Source organism: Aptenodytes forsteri, unplaced genomic scaffold (genome assembly GCF_000699145.1).
Source record: "Aptenodytes forsteri isolate BGI_AS27 unplaced genomic scaffold, ASM69914v1 Scaffold56, whole genome shotgun sequence".
NCBI classification, from domain to species: Eukaryota; Metazoa; Chordata; class Aves; order Sphenisciformes; family Spheniscidae; genus Aptenodytes; species Aptenodytes forsteri.
Genome location: NW_008796213.1, coordinates 2396046 through 2423673, shown reverse-complemented (window position 1 = coordinate 2423673; position 27628 = coordinate 2396046). Strand labels below are relative to the sequence as shown.

Genomic DNA, 27628 nt, shown 5'->3' with positions numbered 1-27628 from the left:
AGATGTCCCTGCCCATGGCAGGGGAGTTGGACTAGACCTTTAAAGGTCCGTTCCAATCCAAACTATGCTATGATTCTATAGTAACAGATTCAGCAACAGAGTTGAAAAGCTTCATCCCAGAAGATCCTGTAATTCAGGTCTTAGAGTCATCTCTTATGGTATGTATTCACATCTCCTCAGGCAGAGAAAGGATCTGAGCCAAGACACCTTATAAAACAGGAGACTTCTCAAACAGTCAAGTCACAGAGTAAAATATGTGCCCCATCTGCTTCCTCATTATGTGGAAAAAACCTGAAATGTGCAACATGGGACTTGAGAAGGGGCATTTGCAGTCATATATTTTTGTAAATATTAAGGCAAGTCTCAATATTTTGTTTGAAATATGAAATACGATGAGCTGCTCAATGTTTTCAAGGTAGATACAGTGATACAAGCATTTAAGGAGCCTCACAGGGGAAGCTTAAGCACACAAGGAATTCAGATATCTGCAAAGCTGCATGAGCAGAATTTAAATTTTGGTTATTTAAATGTAGATCTGTGAAGTATCTGCTCAGCATCTAAGTGCTCTTGTGAATGTGAGCTCAGGCAGCTAGATCAATGTCACAAGGGAGCCCTGGGGCAGAAGGACAACTAAAAAATACCTCAAAGTCCCTTCCAACTTACAACTCCATTGCACTGTATGGCTATGTAAAGTTCATCCTGGCTGCTGTTGCTTTGAGGTTTGGTGAGATTCTGCCATCCAAACTGTTGCCGCAGGAAGCTGCAACCTCAGCTGAGGAGCCAGCAAGAGTCATCATGGATAATGAAGCTCAAATGCCAGCAGTCCAGTTTTGATAGAACTTCTTTTCTTCTTCTGGGAGCTATTTTTTTTTTCTCTTTGTGCTCCTAGTTATGAGGTACTTCTTGGCCTCTTGTGGAAGCTACTTTCTCTTTTTGGTTGATGGCACTGGTGCTGTATGAGCTGCTGCAGTGCCAGATCGGGGCCTTATATTTTGGGCAGAGGAATGGACCAGCTCTTGGTTTCTAGCCCCAGCTCTACCATCAATTCATTCAGTGAGTGAGTCACTTTGTGTGTATGTCTCCATTTATCCATCTCTATGGTGGGAAGGAGACTAATGTCTGTGTCATGCATCAATATTTTTCCACTGTGCTGGCATACTAGCAGGCAGATGCTGCATGGCCTATGGAGCAGGGCAGGGCTCTGGCTGCAGAGCAGAGTTTCTGGTTCAGGGGAACTTCCTCCCCACACACACTCTGTTTTCAAATTGAACCAGGACAAATCTAAAAAATATCTGTCTGTTTGATAGAAGATTTGCAAGGGACTCTCACAGCAACTGAGGCGTCAGGGCAGACTGGAACCCCGCCTTGGGTTTGGCAGAAGCTCATCAAAGCCAAAGCTGAACTGACATCATGAGCTGGTATTCTCCAGTGAAAAAGAGATTATTTTTCTTGGAAGGCCCACAGGCTGCTGATCTTAGGTCACCTGTTGCCTTGTTTCACCTTCTATTCTCTTATTAGCTTATAAGTTATTTCACACAATAAGTTACTAAAGAGGACATAGAGGCACCTCACCTGAAGCACTGGTCACTCCAGAGCATCCCCTGGGAAATACAGGGTTTCTACACTCCCAGCCTGCTGAAGTTGTCCTTTCACCATGACAGCATCTGTGATGGGAAGGAAGGACAGCTTTGGAGTACCTCTACCAGCTCTCTGATCTCACTGTTCATGGGCTGCAAAAAGGCAGCTGGCAGCTTCCCTGTTTGGTCTTCACTCACTCCTTTCCTCCCTGCCCTATTTCCAGGTTTCTTAAAAAGACTGTATGGGAGTAGCATTGTGTACAGACACTCACTGACAGCATCGGGATGGAGGAATCAAATGGAAAAGCTGCTCCCTTGGTATCTAGTCATATCACTGAGAGTTGCATAAATGTCCATTTTCACCTTAAACAGCCTGCCAGAGGCAGCAGTCAGTCACACCTCTCCTGTGCCTGAAAGGTCTTGGAGATACTGGGAGCACTGAAGGACTTGCAGCTCCAACACCTGAATTTGTGAGAATTGGCAAAACATAAATATTCACCTTAACATGACTGTGACAGTGTCTAGCACTGCACTGATTTAAGACCTGAATATCGACCAGCCGGCAGACCAGCTCTCAGCCTCCTGGTTCCAGCAGCACGGTACCCTCTCCTACCAGATGCATCTTCAGGATGAATTCTTCACCATAAAGCTCCTCTGCTTGATACTTCCAAAGCAATCTAGGAGCATTTAATATTTATAAATAGTTAGGATTTCTACCCTGCTTCAGCATTCATTATAGTTGCAGTGATTCAAACCTCCAGCATAGGCAGAAACTGCCTTGAGCTGAAACTGAGCAACTATCTAATAAAATATAGTCATGAGATGAATAGACGCCGTATAGTTGAAGTGCCCTGAGCATGCTTGAAAGATTTATTTCCTGGCTTCATCTGGAAGGCTTTTTAATACGGATGATATGACTCTCTGTGTATATACATTTATATGGGAGAGAAAAAGATCTCCAGTTTTAAGGGGGAAAAGGGGCATTTACACTTCTTGAGGAGATGCCACAGGGAAAGCATTCTTTATTTTACATGGACCTGTTATATTTACAGCTGCATTTCCTGTAAGAAAACAGATGTGAGTGTATCATTCACAGTCTTAAAGTCAAATTTGCCCTACAGTTGCGGTACACACAGAGAGACAGTCAAAGCTGGAACATCTGAAGACTGCACTGTGGGGCCTTGAACCACAGATGGGGAGAATTTGTATTTGAGCTTAGATAAGGAACAGGCTGCTAGAGAGAATTCTGTAGCCAGACTCAGATTAAGGAAAAATAAATAATAATTAAAAAATCACATATAATGTATCTTCAGAGTAACATCTTCAGGGTCTGAAAAAGGAGAGATCAGTAAACATTTCATGCTCTCATATCCCTTTGACCTGTATGCCAGTCTTATCACACATCTCTTCTGTCTCTCTCAGCTGCTGCTCCTCTGTTGCTCCTAGGGTGCTTGCTCCAGAGGCTGGAGGTGGAGGGGAAGATTAGGGAAGGAAGTTCCTGAGATTCTTCTCCTCTCCCTTTCTAGGCTGGATATATAAAGCAGTGACAATGAATGAGCAGAGGAAGTGTCCTGCTGCTGGCAGCCAGGAGGCAGAGCCATCCTGCAGGGATCTTTCTGCAAAATAGTTCCAATTCTGGTTTAGAGGGGGAAGGAGCCTGTCTGGCCTCCTTCATCCTCTCTTATCAGCTGCTATTTCTTTAGATGTAAACGATGAAATGATACAGCACCTCAGAAGAGCTTCCACCACTGAAAATGTGTTCCTTTGTTACCCCACAGGATTTTAAGTTTTCTCGTGGTTTTCTTTCATTTTTCAAGCCTGCAATGCGCACCCTAAGTGCTGCTTCTCCCTTGTCTACTCACTTTGAAACATCTTGTTCACAGACCCTGCTGACATTAAGATTGTCATGCCAGGGTAGCTAGTCTGATGCAGTTAAGTTAATGAAGCCATCTATACCCACTGTGTTCGTTTGCTAGAGGGCTTTCACTAAGGTAGTTTACTAAATTAAAGTGTACTTCCTCAAGCCCTCCCTACTGATTGAAGTCTTTCCAGTAGGAGTTATACCACAATGTTTTTTTCCTCAGCGGTTGACAGATCATTACTCCCTTCATATGGTGCAACTTGCACCTTCTTGATGCAAATCATCTTGATGCACATCATCTCAAAATTGACCATGCTGATGACTGGATCCACCTCCTCCAGAAAGCAACTCATCCTGTCCTAAGTGACTTAATTGAGCTAAGAAGGAATAATCATCCTCTTGTGGCATCTCTCTTTCTCTCTCCCCCTCTCTAGGAAACATAAAACTAGTTTGCTCCAGCTTCATAATTTCCAGACAGGTACATTTGAGTGAGCCCACTCCTAGCTTTAACCTTGCTTTCAGATCCATCTCTGATATGTTATGGTAAGAAGAAGAGTATATAGTGAGAGAGTTAGTTAGCCACTCTCTGCTTGAATTATACCTTTTGTCATCTCCTTGGCATGTAAAATACTGTCTTACATTCATGTGCTGTTCATGTAGGAGTAACCTGAGGCAGTCTGAGCATAGGAAAAGAAGTGGAGTCGCCTTAAACAAGACAACCTTATTTGACCCTCCTCCTTCCTTTACAGCTGGTGTTACTTGAAGCTGGGACAGAGAAGAATGAGGGGACTGAGGCTAAGGCCAGACTTTGGCATGAGGCAGACAGGAGCTGAACAGGTTTTCTCCATGCCTTCCTGCCAGTGCCCATAAATCCTGAGTCACAGTGCCATCTGTCATTCCAGCTCTTGGTTCTTTCCCTTAATTCTTCTATTTATACCTTCTGAGCTGGAGTCTCCTTTCTTATGTGCCAGTTTTACACCAGTGTAAATTCACAAATGTCTGTGGATTTGTTCCTGGCTTACACTCACCTATAAAAGAAGAGGATTAGACTCATCATTTCTAGGTACCAAATGGAGTATCCCCCATCCTTTCATTCTGCTAAATACTCCTTGTGTTCCTATTTTTCATCAGTCTGTTCCAACACACAGCAACCTGCTGTTATTCCAGTGCTGTATTCCCACAAAGCACACCCTGATGCTGCTGCTGAAGCTGTGCCAGGGACAGTACATACCTGCAGCTTCCTCCATGCTGGGTCGCTCTGGGATAAACGCTTCCAGTGTTGTCTTCCATGGGGTCAATGTCAGCAAGGAGACGTCTATCAGTAGCCTTTTTGTTCAGCATCACCTCTCCACATTCAGCCTGGTTATTGTAGATTGTCCTTAGGATTGCTTAGTGTTCCCGATAGTACTGTTGAAGAGTGCCAGTTAAGGATTTGGACCTTCCTGTTCTCTGCACTGGCCAAATGGAGGAAAAGGCCAGGACTTGTCTTGCAGAACTGAAGTCTAAGCACGGCATTATATGTTCTTAATAAAGGAGTGATTTATATGAATCACAGTAGCAAAATGTTCTTGCAGAGCACATACCCCACTCCCTGACTTAAGCGTCCAAGGGCAGCTGTACATCATTCCAGAGGAGGCTTTCACCTTAGACATGGGTTAGCGTATAAGCCCCCTACATTACAGAGGAGTAGCTACAGAGCTAGGATTCAATTCAAGAGTGTCCTTTAATGAAGTTACTTGTGGCTGTTTATTGGACAAAAATAAATTCCAACTGGCCCATATAACAAATGAAACTCAACTACAAAAATGTAATGATATTTATTCACACAGCTGCCAGCAAACTCACATGCACCATGAGTCATTCCAGATGTGGATAAAAACAAAGTCTGTCTGTGAAAGTAAGTTTCCTGATCCCGAGGAGACTTGGTTTGGGAGAGGAGCTGCACACTGACTTCAGCTGTACTCAGAAGAACAGACAGGTTCTCCTTCAAAGGGGGAGGGGAAGAGGAAAAGCCATTTATTTATTCCTGAAAAGAAAGGAGGTAGGAAATTAAAAAGCTACTATACAGCTAGACATACGATTTTAAAGAGGAGGATGCTTTGGAAGACTTTGCTGCTGCTGCTGTTCTATTACAGTGCTCATGCCACTGTGACCCACAGATGGAGCAGAGGTAAGATTTGAACATCAAAAACTATTTAAGAGAAAACTTTGAGTTTGTAGATTTGGTCTGAAATTATGTTCCATTATACGTGTATATATACATATGTATAAAATTTGTCCCTCCCAACTCTGGAATTCTTTTTCTCCATTAAACAGGTCAGCTAAATAGTTATATAGACAAATAGAAAAATACACATGCATAAGTGCATAAAGGTAAAATGATATATGTATTCTATTATAATACAAATATATATATGAAATATCCCAAGAACAAAAACTACATTCTTTTCTCACTTTTTCCTTTCTCTCTTCTCCTTTTTCTCCTGCATGGACAAAAATTATAGGTCATGAAACCTTAAAGCAAAAGCCTTTGCAGTCACAGGTGGCATAATCTTCTGCTCCACCAGGCAGGTACCCGGTAATAGTAAACACAACAATGCCTGGATTGTGCAAGGTGCCTAGGAATGCCTGCGACCCTACCCTGACAGACTAGCACATACAACATAGAGAAAGCTACCTGAGGTGTTCTTATGCTTCAGCTGCCACTATGACAATATATAGTTACGACATATTTATAGTCAAGTGTGTGACAGTTATATATGAAATGGTTTGGGACTATTGGATTGCATAGGAGATGCTTACTTAAAAGCTAGTGATGATGTCCTTTCCCTTTTTTGTTTTATTCTCTCCTCTGGTATTTGGCACGGGTTCGGTAGCTGCTGGAAGTGGAGAAAGGAAACACCTCCCAAAAGATTTATTTGGTTCTGATGTTGAAATTCACAGATACTTAAAGGAACCGGAGTCTATTAAAAAATCAAGAATTCAGATGCCCCCCTCCCCACCCCAGTCTCCCATGTCTTCCTCATTATAGCTGGTTCCTTTCTAGTATGCTATTTGGGTTTGGTTTTGATTTTGTAGGGGAGGCAATGGCTGAATGAAGCAATGAAGAGCTATGCAATTCTGCTAAGGCTGTATGTATGCTTAATTGTTCCTTACAGTTAGTGGGGGCTCACTGACAGGGCATTGACCTGGGACTCAGAATGGCAGGTTCTTTCCCCAGCTTTTTCATCAGCCTCTTGGATGATACTGGATGAGTCATTATACCTGCATGTACCTTACTTTTCTTTTACTGTATAATAGCGGTAATGACACCAATCGTCATCATAAAATCCCTTAATTCTGTAGATAAGAGTTTGTCTTTCCAGGGATGACACATAAAAAGGTGAGAAAATCAGAACTAGATCTTCATATGTGAAAAAAACAACTCTACCTTTTGGAAGAATGAGTCCACCTTACCTATGAAATGGAAAAAAAGCAAAAAGAAAGAGGTTCATTTCCACAGAATAATCACTATGCAATTTAAGGATGTTCTTCACTTTTGCTAACACACTTATTTTAAAAAAACAACACCACCACCACAACCCTAAAAGGAATCCATGTAACTATTAAAGTCCAATTTTAATCACCATGAATATTTACAGGAAAATGTCAGAACTCTATTGTGCCTTTTGGGAAAGCAGATTGTTTTCAAGCTGGAAACTCTAGAGCTTGTTTTTGGAGACTTCAGAGGGAAGAGAAGATTCATTCCCTGTTGTGATAAGGAGTTCAGTTCTCACAAATATTGTATACAGACATCTGCTGAGGAGGAAACCAGATTTCTTCTCCACAGCTGCTGGGACTATTCAGCTCCAAATTGTTTTAGAGGCATGACTCCTTCAACAATAGCTACTTCAGAGAACCTCCACTCCCCTAAACTAGCTATGTGTCAGCCTAACCAATCCTACCCTAATCTGCAGTATCTAGAGGGCCAAAGCACTGTCCTAATTTTTGAATTGCTTAGAAACCTAAGAGGAAATTTAAGTACCGAGGCACAACACACCCTTCTGCACACTCAGAGCTCTTCCCTCCCTCCACAAAGGACAACTGACTCTTGTCTGGGTTAAACCTCAGTCATTTAAGTCTTATCCAATTCCTGATCTGAGTTTTGCAATGGAAAAGGAAAGACAGATCAGCATCTGGTCTGATGGAAATGAAAGACAGATCTGCATATCATCTCCATGTTGACTAGTAGTCCAGATTGTTTACAAAACAGTAGAACAAAGGGTCCTGCTTTAATTACCAACAGTTATTGTTTGCAATAGAAATGAACAGTCAATATCAGATAAAACAAGGGCTAGCTTTTACTGTTTTTTCTCTAGGGGGCACTGGGGCAACCTTGGATGCCCAGCCCTTGTAACCAAATATTTAAGCTTTGGCTCAAGAAAAAAGTCAGACGTGAAGAAAGGTGAACATACTTATGCTGACTGGTGAGTGGGAGCTCCAGACTGCCACCTCCCTTTTCCCTTTGCTTTTACGAGCATCAATGAATGGGAAAAAAAGCATTTCTGGCAGGAAAACTGAGCACTTATATTTTTTTTTTTTTTTTTTTTTTTTTTTTTTTTTTTTTTTTTTTTTTTTTTTTTTTTTTTTTTTTTTTTTTTTTTTTTTTTTTTTTTTTTTTTTTTTTTTTTTATTAAACTCCCTCAGCCAGCGTTAAAAATCTCACACACTCCTCAGCCTGCCTAGATCCAGCTGTGGACATTGGTCCAGAAGTCACAGGCAAAGCGTGGTCCCCAGGATGGACATGTTCAGAATAATAAAGAAAAGATCCTGAGTGGTGACAAAATAATTTGCTTGTCATCATCTCAGGTTTCCTTGAGCCTCTTGTAGGCTTAGCTGTATGGTATTACCCTCTCAGATTTTGTGAAGCACCACTCTAGGGAGAAAAGGTAATGTTAGGTCTCTACTGAGTAATATTCCCTATGCGATGGTAGAGGTGAGGTCGTATTAATTTCTGAAGGTCCCAAATAAGAATTCCAGATCTTAAGAGATGTTTTTGCTGGAGAAACCAAGGAACAAATCCTGTTCTTTGACAACAAAAAATGAACAAAAAAACCCATGCAGCTGTGGTAACCAGAGACAGTGTCACTGCTTGCCACCCAGTTGCTTTCATCAAACTGCTCTGACGAGTACCAATACATTGGAGAGCAGAAGTTAGCTTCAGATCTGCACTATAAGAATTGCCTGTTCCCTGAGGAGAAACGTTAAAGCAATCCTTATTAGCATGTTTCATCTCAGCTGGCTGTAGTTTATTTGCTGTAAGGGCTTCCTGATTCAAATAAATGGCACACAAACAGTAGCATGCTTGCTACATGGTTGCTCAGGGAGTGAAGATGCAGTACGATTTCTTGTGGTTGTGGCTTCTTGGACAGTGGAGAAGCAGCTGCAATGGTAAGTTTGCCCCTCAGTGGAGGCTGGAAAAGGAGATGTTGAAAGACACAAAATAAGAAGGTAAAACTCTTTTCACCCATCAGTGAGAAAAGGATGTATTTGCTATATTAGCACCACTGAGGTTTCATGCTTTTGGGGAATGGCTGTGCTGTGCCTTCGAGACCTCAGAAGCAGTATTACAGTCACATCCAGATCTATCTGGTCCACATGCATTATTTTGTACCCAGTCTCTAGTGCCTGGTGAAAGTCAGATGGTCGTTCCATAACACCAGGGGAACAGTTTGTTCTCCTTAGAGGCTTTCTGCAGAAGGAATTACTTGGAAGAACAGAAGGTCCATCCTCCTTGATTTCCCCACAACAGTGCAAGCTTTTAGTATTTGCTCTAGTGTTGTGGCAACTGAGTTTGTGAGTTTGACGGAGCAGCTGCTACCTGAGCAACTTTTGCAGACTGCTTCTGCTTGTGGGCTTTGCTACAGCAGGCTGGCAGCTCTCCAGTGCCAGGAGAGGGAGGACTATGTAGAAGAGAAAGAGAGACTGGTTGTTGCTAGAAAGCCAGCAAGTCCTTTTATAAGGAAGCAGTGTTTAACATATTCTGTACTCTGTGATCATTTGTTACGTACCAGGTTGCTGGTGATCTTGCTGCGTGGGCAAAGGATGAGCGCCTTGGAGATTAGGGCATGCACTGCATCCCCACACCTTTTGACCTTTTTTGCCTCTCTTCCCTCCCATCTCATATTGCACCCTTACAGCCAGGCACTCCCTTCTTGAGCAACTTCTGGGATTCCACCGCTGACAGTAGCACTTGTTTGACATTTTTGTCTTGGACAGCACGAGCAAAGGGAATGTGGCCTGAACACAACATGTAATTACAACACAAATGGTCAAACACATATACGCATATATGCCCAGCAGGCCTTCAGTATACCACGTTATGGCCTTGCCTTATTTAAGACATGCTGAGGTTTCCAAAGGTCTGGTCCAAGGGTAAAAAGAAATTACACCAGCTGGACTGGCTACAAGAACATTTTAAAATGCAATATCTATTTAACGTCCTTTAATTTCCATAAAGCCATTGTTATCCAATTCTTAAAATATATAGTGCACATAAAACAATGAAAGATATGAAATGTTATGAAACAGAGCCAACTCTGTCTAAGCCTGGCTGTGTAAAGAATGTTTCTTCCTATGGTGAAAATGCAATATTTCCCTTTTCTCTGGCTCCCACGTGATCACTTGGAAAATTACCTCAGCTGCCCCAACTTCCCTGCTTGTTGGACCCATGCCAGTGACCTCACTGGAGCTGCAAAAGGCTTGATCGATCTGCTGCAGAGGTTTTTCCCACCTACCCCGAGTCTGTTCCATAAATCTGTACCAGTTCCTGGGAATGCCTGTTTGTAGGCTGGAGTCTTCTGGTCTGGGGGTTTATTTGTCTGATGCGAATTATTACCTCACCAAGTATTGCAACTGTACCTGTAAAGAGAGGGAGGCACTGCCTGAAGGGCAGTCCGGGATTGAAATTCAGAGGAACTAGCTTTGCAGCTGGATGACCTGAAGAAGACAATTTATATTCTTATGCTTTTACTTCCTGAATTCCTTTGCAAAGAGTTGCATAAGAGATGAGTATAAAGGTAAGTCATAGACCTAAATATAGATCCTTAAAAACCAAACTGTCCTACACTGCAAGTAGTAGGAAGGAGGTATTAGAAGAATGTTTTCTGCCCTTGAAGAAATTAGAAGAAAGCAAAGACAAAAATATGTTTTCAAGCAGGTCTGGAAAATATTTGAGAATTAATGAACTAAGGAGGCAACTACAATATCTGCATGGCACAATAGTGTGTGGAGCAGAGATTACAGACCCAGGGCCGAGGCAAGCTGCCTGCCTTGCACATCACGGGACAGTGCAGGGATTCCAGCTGGTGTCCCAGCAGGGTGATAGTCACGTGCATGGCATGTGCCCAAGGGAATGAGCTCTGCCTTTCAACAACGATCACCTGGTTAGACCCAGTGCCACAGTGATATGGTCGTACTGCTTCTGGCTCTGACATCTCTGCCTTATGCTTTGCTGTGCGGCACAGACGTGGCCCTCCCGTTCCTTGTGGCAGATCCCTTGGGCATCAGCTGCGGTGGCAGTCTGAAGCTATTAAACAAACAGTTATTGCAGGAAGAGCAGGAAGAGGACTGAAGAAGGGGCTGAAAAGGGATTAGTTATTAGTACCCAAGAAAGCTGCTTGGTGTTGCGAAAGGTAGCTGGAATATAACAGTCTCTGAACGGATTTAACCTATGTAGGATAAATATACAGTAGGGTAGGGCTGCAACTGTAATCAAAATCCTTTCTAGTATGTCCTGATTCCCCAAATGCTCCTTTAGGGGCAGACTTAGTTAATTTGACCTGCATGGAGGATGATCCCTGAATCAGAATTCACAGTGGATACCTGACACTGAAAGACATACAAAGGATGCTTAAAAAAATCAAAGTTTATAATCTTTTCTAGGGCAATGATGATAAACTGATGAGATCAAGGGGAGGATAGATTATAGAAGCTTCCACGTTTTAGTTTAGATCACAGATGGATATTGTACTCTATAAAAGCAGTCATGCTGCTAGCAAGGAAGGATCTAAGTGATTCTGAGGATCTTTTCGCCACAGAAAGCAGCCAAAAAATGGCTAAAGCTTCCAGCTCATACAGTCATAAACTGGTTGACAGACTCAAAAGTTAAAAAGAGAAAGGAGCTAGACAATTTTGAGGAAATCTGGGTAAGCAACAAGAGGAAGACACACGAGGTAGAGCTGTTTTGTCTTTGATATGTGCTAGACTAAGTGAGAACTATGTCTACTGACATAGTGAAAGTGGCACCAGTAGAATCTTCTAAGTGATCCCAGTTCCATCACAGTACTGAGGACTGGCAAGTCAGTAAGACATTTGCTGTCACTTTGGTCATTTTTTTAGGATTCCTGCATGCTGTAGTGTCCCATCTATTTGCTTCAGTCCCAGGTATAGAACTGTCATGGGATCCAGATCAGTTTGCACAAGGGTCCTCATGTTCCAACCGAAGTCCAGCTCAGAAGCACCTCCTGCCATTTAAATACCTCCTTACACTTTCACATGGAAATAGCTCCCTTCACCTTACCTTTAACAACCGCCTCACTGCTCTTAATGCATGCTGTTAAGCCAATGTTTCCTGCCGTAGGTGAAGCAGCTCTGTTATGAATGAAATAACTCATGTATACATGCAAAGACTGTAGAGCACTCTGAGAGTCCCCTCCTGATTATCTTACACTCAACTGCTGGGCCCAGAGACCCCATGAGTACCTGGCATTATGCAAACACACAGACTAAAAACCAAATCTTTCTTTCTCCAAAGAACTTTCAGTGTAATTAAGGAGAGGAAATGTTAGCATCCTTTTTCATTGTGAGGCATGGAGTCATTAAATCACTTGCCCCAGATCTCTTCAGGATGACTGTGTGCATGTAGTCCTGTATGTTGTTAATAGTGGTGATTTTTTTAAAATTCTGTTTCTGAAGGATAAAGTGCTTTTCTTGTTTTCTTGGGGTAGATCATGCCAGATTCAGCAGGAGCATAATGACTTCTCAGGCAGAAAGAAATCCTGTCAGAAGCACTGAATAGTACAATGTCATTGAAAGGAAAGTCAGCAGGTCTTAATGAACATCATCAGGTGGCAGAGACTGATTACTCAAATAGTGACAGGCAGGATGTAAATTGCTGAGGTAAAGCACTGAGTGGTGGAGCAATTAACTTTGCACGCAGTGCCTGTGCTCAGGTTCAAGGCAGGGCAGGACCCATAGGGCCAAGCCTAGGGTGTGGGAAATGAACACTGGTGCTTGACCGAGTGCACAGCCTGCACCCACTTTGAACCCGGGCTCTGCAAAACCATGCATTCTCCCTCTGCACCCTGGTGGGTCTGCTGAAGGGAGCTGAGTCCATTCAAGATGCAGAGAAGCTCACTGGAGACATGGACCTGGCTGCAGCAAAACAGGGAGCTGTGCAAGTGTCTTGAAGTGGGCAAACCAGTCTGCTCCTTGCTTTAACTTTAAAAGCACTGAAATGTGCAAACCAGCACCGCTGAAGTCAATGGGAGTTTTGCCACTCTCAGCAGTGAGGCCACAATCTCAGTCATTGTCTGGAATGTGGTTTCCTGTAGTAACCTTGATTGTTAAAAGCTTCCAGCCCAAAGGCGTTATTTGTTGGTTAAAGTGTTTTTCAGCAAAATGGCACTGGCGTGGGTGAAGCTCATGCAGGTCAGCTACATGGATAGCTGATGGTGGGAAGCAGAGGAGAAAACATATCAAAGCATCACAACAAAAAAAAAAAAGCAACTTGAGGATAAGCTGCAAATAACACTTGTGGGGAGACACATAGACAAAAGTCCCCAAGGGGACAGTCATCTGTGGGGTTTTCTCTCCCACTGGAAGGAAAGAAAGCAGAGGAAGGGATCCTGTATGCCTCTATTGTCCCTATGTCTCTTATTACCCCGAAACCTCGTTTTATTTGGCTATTGCTATGGCAGCTTTATGATCTATCCCCCCAGCATACTTGCTAATGCAGAGATACTAAATCAGCCTGAGTCTGCACCACAAGTCACAGGGCTCCCTTGCCTACTCAGTGGCTAACCCTTAGTCGGTAATTCTTTTTATCCACCCTGAGGTGCTCCAGGCTGCAGCAATAACCTGGCTCCTCCTGTCTTGCTATCGTGGTGCTTGTCGCAGGGCGACAGCTATGCTCAGCTGGAATAAGCTCCACTATTCCCAGTTTCCACAAACATTCCTTTCCTCTGGTGAAAGCGTATGTGGGGCCTTTCCTGGCCCAGTTTGCTGGTTACGTTTGGCACCTCCCCAGTTCCCCTGAGATCGGCACGCATACCATTCGTCCTCTGGAAATTCCTCCCCAGCCACAGGGAAACAGGTCACCAGCCAGGAGCCAGGCTCCAAACTTGCTGAGTCTCTCTCCACTCAGGAGGAGCCAGGTGGGTAGCTGAAAAAAAGTCTCTGAGAAAGGGAAAAATAAGTTGTTCAAAGCTCAGAGGTTATTTGGGAGGAAATGGGACAGTGGAAGGGCAATGCTGTGCTGCAGTCTTGTGTTGGAGACCCAAATGCACAAGGTCTTCTGCGACACCTGCGTGACCTCCCTGCACCCCCTGGCATGGCACTGGGGAAGCAGAACACTTTGGTTAGGTTTTGCCTAATTGTGAACAGGGTAAACTGCACCGGACTGGATGTGGATATCTGCTGCCAGCCAGAACATCAGGATTTCATTGTCTCCATCTATTTGGCAGATGGTAGCATCCCCCAAATGGAGCTGATGCTTCTAATCTCTTCTCTGTCTTGGAAAGAGTACAGACTTTCCAGTCTGGCAGGGCTTATTTGAGCCACAGAGAAGGACATGAGAAGCAAAGGCAAAAGGCAGAGATGGTGAGAAAGAATAGAGAAAAAGCTGGAGGTAAAAATGGCAAATGGAAGGAAGTAGTATGAATGAGAAGAAAAGAGGAAGAGAAAGGAAAAGTGTGGAGAGAGAGAAAATGTGATAAATGTGGATGGGAAAGATTAAAGCACACATACGTTTAAGATTAGGGTAGCATTCATCCCCTTGTCAGCATGGTATGCAACCCCATTTGAACCTGCCCTTCAGAAGATGTCCATCTGTCACAGCTGGTCTTCATCTTATCCATCTGCTTCTCAGGCTCATGGGATGGCTGCATTTCTCTGGAGCTGGCACTGCCTTTTTCTCATGTAAGCAGGACTCGTGTTTGCTTCTGGGCCCCACCAGCCTCTCAGTACACCAGGATATTGAGATACACTAGTCTGGGCAATTCACCACCGGTCACAGTATAAAAGTTAAAGTTACTGCTACTGAATCAGCAATATGTCGAGGTCTCTGCACGTCTTTTTTTTTTTTTTTTTGCCTCCCTTTGAGCTTTCTAAACTATGTAGGTGTGAAAAAAGACTCTTCCCACTGCACAAGAAACAGCCTGTTTTATTCCACAGAAGCTGCAAGAACTTGCTCTTTTACAGGGCTATGAGGCTACAGCATTTCCCATTAATACCAGTCAAGCTTTCCCATTAACACCAGTCATAGTAACAGTGCCGACAGCTGCACAAGTCCCTGTTTCCCCCTATCAGTCCCTGGAGGAATGGATCAAGTTCTGCAAGCCCTCACTTTCCTCCCTGGTTTTCATAATGCTCACAGCCATGACATTACGTTTTTTCCCCCCCCTTTTTTTCATAACCCCCCCAGCCATGACATTACGTTTTTGTTTATGCCTGGCTCTGAAGAAACACAAAGTAATTGTTTATTGAATTTATTTATTAAACACAGATTTTATGTCTGAAGGAACTGTTCATGTCTCCTAAAGCCCCCTCCTAAAATAAAAGACATTTAAGGCATGCCTCATTCTTATTTACTGCAATTGTTCGTGGCTTGGCACTGAACAAACGGCATTTCCAGTTAAACACTACTTGTAGACGTCCTGATATAGTATAGCATGTGTTAACTGAAACCATTCATTTCTCATAGTCGCAGCAGCTTCTGGTTTTCTGGATTGCCATGCCAATTTGGCAGAAAGTTTTGGAAGGTAGTAAGTCTAATGATAAAAACGTATATACTGCTTGTTTTTTTGCTTTCTACCACCAGGGTTTTTAATAAACAGAACTCAAAGGGGCTGACATACCTTGACTCCTACTTAGCAAATCTAAAGCTCAGTTGGGTCCTCATGAAGATGCAAGGATAGAAAAGTACCCAAAGATACCACCACACTGGGGTACCCAGATCAACAAAAATCAGATACAATCAGGCCCAGTTAGGCTCAAGTGGCAAAGGGCAGTGTGTGACTGCTGTGTTGGGGTCTCCAGCAGAAGGAGGATGATGACATGGCCCTGCTTCCACACAGGATGCCTGGGAGAAGCCAGGGTGAAATGAACAGGCAGCACGGTGTCTGAGCTCTGCTCAGAGGATCCCAGTTTTGATGAATGGACTACAGATACCAGGTATCCTCTGTCAGCTATCAAGAACAGCCAAAACCTGCTTTCTGGCCCAGGCTTAGGGTTTTTAGCTGCGTTGTCTAACCTTCCTGCCTTCCATACCAGGTCCTTGTCTCTCACTGTGCCCCACCTCTCCCTAAAACCAGCCCTGCTGCACAGAGGGAAGACAGCAGCCACTTGGCTGAGGTCTGGGCAATGTTGCATGCTGCAGATGGAGGGAATCCTTCAGGAATGAAGAGAGCTGAGGGGAGGATATAGTTGTTTAGCAATGGGACTGAGAAAGATGAGGCAGTCACAAGCTGGCAACCGCACAGACTTGGGGCTTGTCTTGCCATGGTGATGTATTTCTCATGTTCACAGTAGGGAAATGCTGTGGGCTCCAGCTGATGAAGTCTGTCTTTAAAGAGTCTGCCTGGTAAATAGCTAAGTGTTAGGGATGCCATAAGAAATTGTATTTCCCTAGAAAGACACTCCTTTTCTAGACAGAAATTGTATTTAGGGAGCAGGCTGTCGGACATTTGCTGGGAATTTCTGGATGCCCTTCAAACCCTGAACAACTAACTGCATGTGCCACAGATCATCAATCCAGCACGTATCCGGTTATGTCAGCCCTAATCTCTGTGCATGCTGCTCACAGCCAGCGTGGTCCAGCTGAGGTGAACTCCAAAACTGAACAACGTGTGCACATATATCTTCCAAAGGAACATATGGGGACTCCTAAGCAAAATATCACCATCAAGGCAAAGAGCTCAGTTTCTACTTGCACAAATTTGTCAGTGAGGTAAATGTAACCAACTTGTCACATGTCTTAAATACTCTATACCCCTCCCACCTTTCTATTTACATGATCAAAGATGGAAGTGTGTATCATGTCCGGCTGGCTTTTCAGACCCATCCATTATGTCCCCCAGTTTTTCACTCCTGGTTGAATTCATGCTGCCAATCAAGACATAAACTGTCAAAGAAGCAAATGTATCTCCCCTGACGCCTCTGTATATGAATGCTGCTGAGCCTGAGGCTGGACCTCAGCACCCTCTGAATGTCTGCCCGCTGAGTTGGAAAAGAGTGCTAGTCCTTCTCACTGCAATTCAGCTGGGAGCAGCTACTTGAACATACGGTTTACTTATCTGTTTTCAAAACCCAGTGCATTTCCTTATGGGTGCTTTTGTTGACAAAGTAGCACATGCATTACTTAAAGTTATAAATCACCTTCTGAATGTCCCTTTCACAAGCAACTGAAGCACTCACACCAGCCTCTCTCTGTAACCCAAGGCAATGGGTAACAGCTACTAACCCAGTGTGTCCGAGGAGCTCAGCCATGACAAACTACTTTGCATTCTGCTTCATCCTTAATACCTGCGCACTGCTCAGAGGTCAAAACAGAACTTAAAGATTAATGGGGTTAGCATTTAGAAGTATAAATAGGGGAACAAGTAGTCCCTGCCTTATTTTGTGGCCATGCTAAATGTCAATCTACCCCTATAAATAATTAGTTCGTTCATCATTCAGACAATGATTACCTCTTACCTATAGGCCAAAGACCAGTAATAAAATTCCCCTAATATGACAAAAGAAAGTCATGTGAAGATGATGTAAGATGAATATCAATCACATGTTCATAACCAGATGATCTCTATAAGCTTACCTGGGAGACCATCATCACTACCAAGCTGAGGAAGAACTGTCATGCAGAATTATCACACGATGAAGTCTATTTTTTGCAAGGAGTGCTTTTCTAGGCACAAGACAACAGATGTCAGATTGACCGAAAGATTTTTCATTAGCAGCCTATAATGATAACCCACGGAGCATATACATGCTGGCAAAAACTTTTCTAAGTAAGCACATTTCATTATGCAAGCTTCAGAGTGTTCGAATTAGTAAGAAGAAAGCCCAAATCCAGGAAAAGACAGGTTGAAATTTACAATGTGAGTATCACAGCAGCTTATCTAAAGTGCTTCTCCACAGTAATAATGTCTTCTTTACCAGTCCCCATGCACAGAGGAATTAAATCAAAGAATAAAGTCCCAGCTGGTTTCAGTCAGCAACATGTTAGAGCTTTTCACTGGAAATCAAGTCTTCCTCCCTTTCTCCAAATTTATTCTTCCTAAGTTTAGAGCATGAGGTCATTAACATTTTTTCCTTAAACATTTACTTAGACTATTTTCCTGTAAGCCAAAATCTATTTTACAAGTTCAGCTCAAAAGACTCCAGGAGAAGAGAATGTATGGTAAGGAAGAATCATAGAATCATAGAATCATTGAGGTTGGAAAAGACCTCTAAGATCACCGAGTCCAACCGTCAACCCAACAGCACCATGCCCACTAAACCATGTCCCTAAGCGCCTCATCTACACGTCTTTTAAATACCTCCAGGGATGGGGACTCCACCACTTAGTACTGAATCAAATATACGGGATAAACTGGCACTGTCCTCTTGGGCTGGGAGCCATTGAGAGATGGCATCCCTAAGGGCAGGAACTGCAGCAGTGAAAGATGTTGAGTTTTGAATTTCCATCAATTTCAGGAGCAACTGTCAGCATTTTGTGCCTTTCAGGTCCCACTCCTCAGAAAACAAGATATTTGGGTTATTTTGTTGGCTGTAAGATTTCTGTAAGACTGAAATTAAAAAAAAAAGTAACCTTCTCTTCCCTCCGATCCCAAGCAGGCCTTTCACAGCACAGGGCTCTCTGTGACCCAGCTGCCCACAGAGCAGCGTCACGGGGCTGGTGGTGCCAGCTCAGGTCATCTGAGGACCTTGTCCACAGTGTCCAGCTGCCTTTAGCAATTTTCAATACTCAAGGTTCTGGCAGGACTTTCTGTATTTAATGGTGAATCCAGTTGTACGTCAGTCTCAGCTTTACTTCAGCAGATCTAGGAATAGTCAGATTTTAGGAGTGCATGAAATAACAAGGAACAGTGGAAAAATGACAGCTTTGTAAAATGGAAATCCCTTATGTGTGTTTGTGAAGTGGGGAAGGCAGCTATATAAATAATCCATTTTGCATTCATCCTTCAGATTTCTTTGCTATGTTTCCAGCAATATTACAAAGATTGTCTTGGCCCTGCATTGCATCAGCACACATTGAAATCCACCAATTAGACTTTGTGGATGATTATATTTGAGTTCCATTAACTTTTTAATATTATTTTCATGCAGATACAATGGAGCCCAGACATTCATGCAGGTGTGAACTTGACAGAATAGGTGCCTTCTCATGGTGATCTTCACTCACCGCTCTAGAAGACACACGCGGTTCTCCTGCCTCTTACCCAGGGATGCAGCACAGCTTTTCACCCTTCATGTTCCGCTCAGGTGGCAAAACAGCTGTACCAGTCCAGTTCAGAAACATACTTGAATCCATCTTCACCTCTGAGTTACTTTCTCAGACTTCTTGTCTTTATCATCACTACTAGAAAACATACAACGTTTTGAAAAGGCATTGTCTCCAGAAATAACTCATTTTTTTCACAAAAAGGACCCAGTATCCCCTTGCTTTTTGTTTATTGGGCAAGGCTGATTTATATGCTTTCTCCATTCAGCACATATTCATGTCATTAAGAAAACCAGCAGCAGGTGCACTGACATTTGGAGCTCAATGAACAGCTGGAAAGGCAGCTGGGGTTTCCCTGTTTTTGAAGAACAAGTGAAATCCCAGAGCAGAGGAAGCAGAAAACTGGGATTTATGTATTCTCCTCCTAACAATTTATTTCAACTCGGATGGGGATTTGAAGGAGAGGAAGACAATTCTGGTTCTTTCTAATCTGAGGGAGAAGAAATGGTCAATAATGTTTATTCCTCTTCAGTTTTGAGCTGCGATATTGATACTTAGTGAGTTTGAGGAATAGCTTGTTGTTTTGCATGTGTGCTACTATATGGGGGTGAACAGTTCATACATGAATAAAATAATAAATAGTTTGTTATGAGTTCAATAACAGTTCCTAGATCCACTGTCAAACACTTGAATTTCCTTGCTAGTTGACACTATTCACAGATGGCTTAAGTGAATAATTCCAGGGTCCCCATCATTTCTTCTGTTTTTCTTCACCTCAGCTAACAGCTCGATGATCTCAGTGGGACAGTTCCATAGGATAATTCAGCACAGGACAATTCAATCAGCAATAACAAGAAACCTTCATTTTTCTTAATCTGCAGATCATATGGCCACAGATTTTAAAGTCAGGATGCCCATGTATTTTTTCAATTTGGCCACCTGCACAGAATTTCATGTAGTATCTCTTTCAACAGATTCAATGCATTGTGTTTCATTAATGCATATTTTCTGAAAAGGCAGACAGTTCGAACTGGAAGACATCATGAGGTGGAAATCTGCTAATTCTCTTGTTAGCATGTAGTAGGACATTTTCATTCTCCCAGATAAAAAGGCAAGGTAATTTCAAAGAGACCTCCTAAATCTACATAGTATTGGTTGTTTAGATAAAGCACATTATATTGTTCCTACTCTCTGAGAAGACATTTTATGGAACTAGTCAATGACAACAGTTAATACTTGGACTGAAGAATCTGAGCTGTCATTCATGATAAAGAAATAAAATTCATACTGCTCCCTGCTACGTCTGTGGTTCAAACTGGACCTTTGATTCCTTTCTCACCAGTTGAATTTACTCTGTTAAAAGTTCAGGGGGATTTAAGCATAGAAGGGAAAGAAGCGTTCGGCAGCTAGTGGTCCTGCAGCCGATCCTCACCTCTAGCAGGAGCAATGACTACACTAGTTGAGGTGGCCATCCACAGAAAGGAGCCTGTGAGCTTGGTGGTGAGATCAAGGGCGTGTAGGCATGAGGAAGGGCTTCTGCTTTTCCTGACCAGGGCTGATGTCCATCCTTATGTCACCTGAGAACTGGAATCATCACCATATGTCCGAAGAGCAGTTGGACCACACTTGCACTGGGAGTTTCTCACATGTAGGAGTGCTGCTGGCGTAGCAGCTGTGATGGGGAGTGAGACAGCTAAAATCTACCACTCTTCCTTCGGTTTGTTTTTTCCTTTCATTCATTACCAGACAGATCCCTGGCTTGGCTTACTGTGTGGCCATACAAAGTGGTGTCAGCACAAAGGGAAGGAGGGAGAGCTTGACTGAGGGTCAGGAATGCCGGACTGCCCCTTGAAGCTGCAGCTGTGATTAGGTCAGCCTCAGCAAAACCCTAGCTACTCAGTCTCCTTTGTCTGCCAGGAAACCAAGGAAGCCTGACTGAAAAAGAAAGTACAACAAAATGTAAAAAGGCCATTCTTAACTACTGGACGCCTCTCCTCTGTGTTCAGTGTCTCAGCTCTGTGTAAATACGTAACCTGGGAGGTGGTGCAGGGCTTGAGCCCACCCCTTTGGGCTCTGTGATGCTAATATGAAAAGGGCAGAGAACTGGAGAGAGAGATTTGGTTTTGAAGGGCTTGCCTTTCAGAGCAGCAACAGCACGATGCATAGATTTCTTGGAGCTGCTGCAGCTCTGTCTTTTCCCTCGAAGCAGAGCTCTGATTTCCATTGTTCTCCCTCCATTGTTCAACAGGAGAGTCATCCACTTTGCTCTGCTCCTAGGGTCCTTCCCCATGGCTCAGCACCGAAACACCAACACCCGGCTGTATTTCTTCCTGCCCTCATTCCCTCCCTTCTCTCCTTCTTCCTGGGAGAAATGGAAGTAGATTGGATCATCATTATATCCCTTCACTTGCTCATTTGTGAGAAACATTTTCAAATGTGTTTAATTAAGATTGCTTTGTGTCTTCCCCTTGCATAAGGGCTGTTGTGAGCAACACAGATAGGGAAGGAGAGGTGACCCTGCAATGAAGACAGGGATATAAAGCACTGGTTCATTTCCCAACTCTGCCTGAAATTTCCTGTTACTGAAATTGCTTATTGCCTCTGTGTTAAACCTGTGGAACAGGGTTGATATTTCCTTTCTTTATTGCTGCCCTTCACTCATATAGTGTTCACCATAGCCTACGCCCAGTTCCTGGTAATATGGCAGCAAACTGAAGGGTAATGATATATTTCACTTCTTTCCTTCAGTTTCTCTGTGTGCATTTTTTCTCTCCATGCCTTCTACGGCAACTTTACTCCAGCACGTTAAAGGCCTCTCTTGGCTCACTGCATCTTTTTTTGTGAGCATAAATAATTCCAGGTGGGGACCCCCTCTTTATGACCAAGGGAAGAATAAATAACACAGCATACATTGCTCCAGGCTTGGAACAGGTGAAAATGCTGCATAATGGAAATTCCATCTGAGGGAATAAATTCTCAGACCATTTTAGTTGGTTGATGCTAGTCATATCTTTGAAACCATTTTACTTAAATCATAAAAGAAAAAAAAATCCTCTGCCTCTCACAAACACAGGCTTAGATGCACCTTTTCCTTCCCTAGCAATATCCATTTCTGTAAACATAAGGGTTTTCTGGTCTTTCTAATACACCTTTACATTTCTTACTCATGCCAAGTAGCTAGAAAGGCTATTACCACTCTAGTTTTTATACAGAAACTCTGTTGCATGTTAATCTACTCTAACACATCTCAAGACATTTATGAAGTGCAGAAGTGTAGGTTGGAGTGGGTTCTGTTTTATGGAACTGAGATACCCTTTCAGAGTATGTGTGTTTCTTAAAAAGGAAATAAATTAGTAAAAGGTAACTTTGAAAAATCTGATTATGTGATGAACTAAGGAATTGAATACAATCTGTTATTAATTCTAAGTGTTTTAAACTGTTTTTTTTTTCAAAGAACAGTGTTCTGTTCTTGCCAGCTCTTGCCAGCTTTTGTAGGGAGATCTACTTCCTACATCCTTATTGACAAAACTTAGACTTTAAAGATGAAGCTTTTTTCTTTTAACTATTTTTTTAATAACTAAAAGAAGAAACAAATGTCTATTCTCACTTTCAGCCAACAGGCAGGAATAAAGAGAGACCATTGCCACTATTAATTTTAGTCTTAGGAGCCAAGATAGCAAGGATATGAAGCTGAAAGTAAAAAGAGGCAAATTCTCTTGGTAGCTGCTTTTAAAATGTGTTAGTTCATGTTGGTTTGTAATTAAAGTGTCTTCTCCATCTCGCTGCTGTGTACTCCTAAGGGGCATTGGGATTTAATGTCCCAATAATGGAGATTTAAATGTATTAAAGTTGGAATGCACAAGCCTTTGCATTGCACTTGTTGTCATGGGAGCTACTTATGTGAGTAACTGCAATTCCAGATACAAGTTTCAGAAGCTAGCTTATAGCACTGCAGTGCTTTTTCCTTGTCTTTCTAGGGATTTGTGTGTGTTTCCCTTATTTTATTCCTCTTGCTCTTCCTCCAGCTTCCCGCTCTTTCCACTTCTCCTGTGCTAGGACAAAGTGTTCAATCATTTCTAATATAGCAGTTTTGATACAGGAAAGCAAAAACTCAGGAAGCTTAGAGGAGTTATGTCTGAGCAAGCTCCGTTGCAGGGCTGGCCAGCCAAGCCTCAGGTTCTGCCCTGGCAGCGATTGCAAGCCCAGGGCAGTATAAACACCTTGCAGATGGTGAACACACATCCTTCTGGGGATGAGGCAAGTGCAGGACAAGAAGTAAAGAAGGATGGGATTACTATGCATAAAACCTGTTCATCACTTATTAACACTGTAGTCTTTGTGATTTACATTACTACTTTCACTGCCCACCACGCACCTCTCATAGGTCAACACCACTTCACCCTGGAGGAAGCAATGCTTCTGGTACCAAGATCTGCTGCAGGCACAAAGCAGGTAGCTGCTCAGGGCAGCAAAACATTTAGTGACTTTGATTGACTGCAGGATGGTAAGGACAGGTATTTCACAATTAGCCTGAGGCAGTAAATTTGGGATAGTGAATTGTTACCTTAGCAAGGGAACAACTCAGCATAAGGACCCACCAAAGAGTCATCTGCAGAAATAAAACTCTTTACGCATAAAATATACTTCTGGCCTGATTGTAAACACTCGTAAGCAAGGTGATCAAAGAGGAACATGAAACAAAAAGCCTTTATCAAGGGTATGCAAACTTTGACACTTAAGTTCTCTTCTCTTCTGCAGTGCATGGTCAAGGAGAAATGTAGAGACTGAGTTCAAAACAATGCTTCCCACACACTGTTAAAGAAAATCCTCTTGTGAGCATTTCAGGCATTTGTCCTAAGATCCAAAGCAACAATGACTTCTAGGAACTGCCCAGCAGTCTCTGCAACAAAACAGGTTCAGCCAGCCTAGATCACTCATAATTTTTGCATAGCATTATAATGGCTGCTGTGTCTGCCTATACAATCACCTTGTGGACAGTGCTGAGTTCATTTGCTTTGGCAAATGCTTGAATTCAGCTTGAAGAATCATCTTCATTTTTCAAAGAAGTCAGTGCTATTGAGAAAATCTGTTATCAGGTGATCAACAAATGTCTTCTCTTGATGGGAGCCTCTGGGTGTGCTGAGATCCATTTAGTGCAAATTCCAGGCAGGTTAGAGAAAAATGTCGTGACACAAGGAAAATTTCCAGCTCACTAGAGGAACCCGCATATGCTCCAGGCTGAGTAACAACAAGCTTAAAAGGGTTATGTATCTGGCCCAGGAGAAGGCTTTTTTTGACTCTTGCAGAAGCTGGCATAAAAAAAAGGCTGAGCATGGCCACGGATTTTTTTTTATTTGCTTTTCTAGCCATGTGATGTTTAGGCTAGGGAAAAACTCACACCACTGGAGTATAATTCAAATGTTCTGTTTGTCTGGGCTTCTTATAGGACAGAACAAAACAACAATAACCAATGAATTTATAAAAAAAATGTTTTACATACTTTACCATGCCTTCATGAACCATAACCTATAAAGTTTTACATTTTTCTTTCCTTTCATTTAGGGGAAGTATGCATATTTGTTTCCATGCACAAATGCATTTGCAGCACTGAACAGCTATTTTGTAGTAAACACTTTTATTCCCTGCTTTACCAATAAGATAAAGCCAAATAGGGAGAAATTACTGTCATTATAATTTGGGATGCATTAACCTCTTTCTATTGAGGTCTAGGAGTCCTGACTTCAAAAGCTTTGAGCAGGAAAGGGAAACTTTTGCTTTGAGAGGTCAAGCTGGATGTATTGCTGAGCTTGTAGCAGTTTCTCACTACTAAGGGGTGGTTGTGAGCTTGCAGTAAAAAGACGGTTGTGGTGGTCTGAGATATGGTTTTGCAGACCCCTATTAAACCCTGTTACAACTGCTGGCGAACACATAAAGGAGTTTCAGAGATTGCTTTTCCTTTTTAGGTCCATCACTGAACAGGAACTGCTGCTGCCTGTGCAACCACTCCCTGCCTAGCATTCCCAGAAATAGGGAGCTGGTCCCAGGAAGCCAGTGATGCCCAGAGAAATGATTTTCATGAGTTTCTTTAGAGTCAGGCCATAGTAATCTAAGACAAGAAGACACAACTGCCAGCCTGCTTACTGTATTTGGCTTATAGGACAACTCCAGTTGGACCACTGCCTTTCCTTATGCCAACAGGCAACTCTCCTTTGCTTTGCTTGCAGGGAGTCAGGAGTTTTGGCCCACAAGTCCTTCTTGTTCCTCTGCTCCTCCTGTCCTTCATGAAAGGGGTCCCACTGAAGCAATGAGATAGCCCTTTTCCACGCCCCTGAAGTCAATCAAAATAATTCCTACTGAGTCATGACCCCAGTTAAACTGTGTTAAACTGTGTTCATGTCCTGGAGCCCCGGGGAGCTGTACGTGTTTTGGAGCGATGGCCTGCACAGGGCCTGATTCATGCTCTTGGCTTCATATCTTTTCGTAGGAGAAGAAAATGGCATGATGCATAAATAATTGAGCGCTCCTGCTCCAAAGACATCACAGGCAGCAATTGGGAAATCATGAGCAGGAGTGTGGACTGGAAAGCAAAAGCAAACATCTGTACCCTCACCAGTGAAACTGCATGGAAAACCTGGGAGGGGATCACAAATGTTTACCACGTGACTAATGAGGTCCAGAAAATTCTGGCACAGTTCTTAAAAAAAAGATGAAAGCATTTTTAAAATAAAACTATTGCCAGCCTCAGATGTGACGTTACATTTAAACTGTAAAGAAATTTCTAAGCTGTCATGAGCTAAATAGAAGCAGACCAATGAGTTGGCAAATACGGCTGTAGCTCTTGTTTGAAAACACAGGTAGTCCTTAAGGAGAAGTGGAGTTGAGTCAACAGAGCTGTAGGAGACTGGATGGACTCCTGCAATGAGCGGTGCAGAAAACAGGGACTCCTGAACCACATTTTGATGGGCACTTTTAGCCACCCTTAGTACTAGACTTGTTGGCTGCCCACCCTCTTCAGGCACAAGCAGTGGTGTGCTCCAGGACACAGGATGAGGCTGTTCAGGGTCGGCAGGTGGGCTGGCAGCAGGTGGCTGCACTCAGGCACACTTCTCCCATCCACCTCCAGCCCTGAGACCTCAGTGGGCAGTGAGGGAGGTCAGATCAGGGACCACTCCTAAGGCCCTCTGAAGAAGGGATTTGGAATAGGATGAGCCTGGTAGTACACAGATATATAATAGAAAATGTTTTCAGTAAGGATAATCAAAACCTTATTTTTCCTACCTCATCTCTGTGGATCATAAGCTTTTTGTTATGTGACTTTTCAGCCCTTAGGACAGAAGCACCCACATCTCCATTGGAGATTTCTTTACACATTTGTAAGAGAAGTAAAAACAATAAATCAATAGGAGTCTCTCCACTGACTTCAGAGATCACTGGATTGGGCTTTCTCTGTCAATACTGATTAGGGATCTCTCCTCCTCAGACATTCACGGCTACTGCCATTGAAACGAATTGGCTGCAACATCACTATAAAATGACGCACATTGTTCTGCATCTTGCTATGAAATAATTGCTTGACAGTTTTACAGGGAACTCCCTTGGGGAAGAAAATAGTAAAGAGATGGTAAGTCACAGTAATACTCCTCTGCTGTTCTTTGATACTCTCCAGCTAACTCATGTCAAAGATGGAAGTAAATGCAGGAAGAAGTAAAGTCAGCAGAAAAGTTTCAAGTGGAATTTGCAATCACTAAATGCAGAAACTGGCTGCAAATCTTTCTCTGTCTCAGCTTTTGTGCTTAACTGTGTGTTAAGTCAGTGTAATGAAAATCAGAGAGTACTTGCTCTAAATGTTCATACAATCTTGGAGGAACTCGTGAATTCATGGAGAGGACTGTGGAGGGAGTGATATTGGAAGGATTTGACTACTGTGCAGGAAAAGAGAGAAAGGGAAGGACTGAAATAAAATGTGGATCAGGAAAATCAGATCAGGAAAATCAAAATGACAAATACAAATGAGCTCTGAAAGAGTTTCTGATTAGATCCTCTAAGAACTGTAACAAAGTTTGATATGTTTTGGGAACAAGATAATGAGATCAGGGAGTCAGTGCTAGCCTGGTCCCTACAGAGGATGGCATGCTTCTGATATGCATACAAAGTCCTTTCTCACAATACAGCAGCTCAGGCTCTTGTCCCTTCGAATCTCCTAACCTAATCCCTGTCATCCTGGGAACAGCTGGGTAGGAAAACCCAGCTGTTTTCTGAGGTGCTACCTGTGATTCAGCAAGTGGGTCAGTACTAAATGGATAATATGGCATTCATTTTTAGAATCATAGAATAGAATCATAGAATCATTTAGGTTGGAAAAGACCTTTAAGATCATCAAGTCCAACCTAGCACTGCCAAGTCCACCACTAAACCATGTCCCTAAGCGCCTCATCTACACGTCTTTTAAATACCTCCAGGGATGGTGACTCCACCACTTCCCTGGGCAGC

The 27628-nt window shown here is 42.9% G+C and overlaps 1 protein-coding gene across 1 annotated transcript in view; it reads left to right on the top strand.

Annotated features, from left to right (window-relative positions):
- Positions 1 to 5439: 5439 nt before the first annotated feature.
- The window catches only part of FAM180A (family with sequence similarity 180 member A), a 28210-nt gene continuing 6021 nt past the window's right edge, over positions 5440 to 27628 (top strand). Inside the window, exon 1 of the mRNA XM_009288343.2 lies at positions 5440 to 5608. Coding sequence (XP_009286618.1) covers positions 5533 to 5608 — 76 coding nt within the window. The 5' untranslated portion in view covers positions 5440 to 5532. The remainder of the gene's footprint in view (positions 5609 to 27628) is intronic.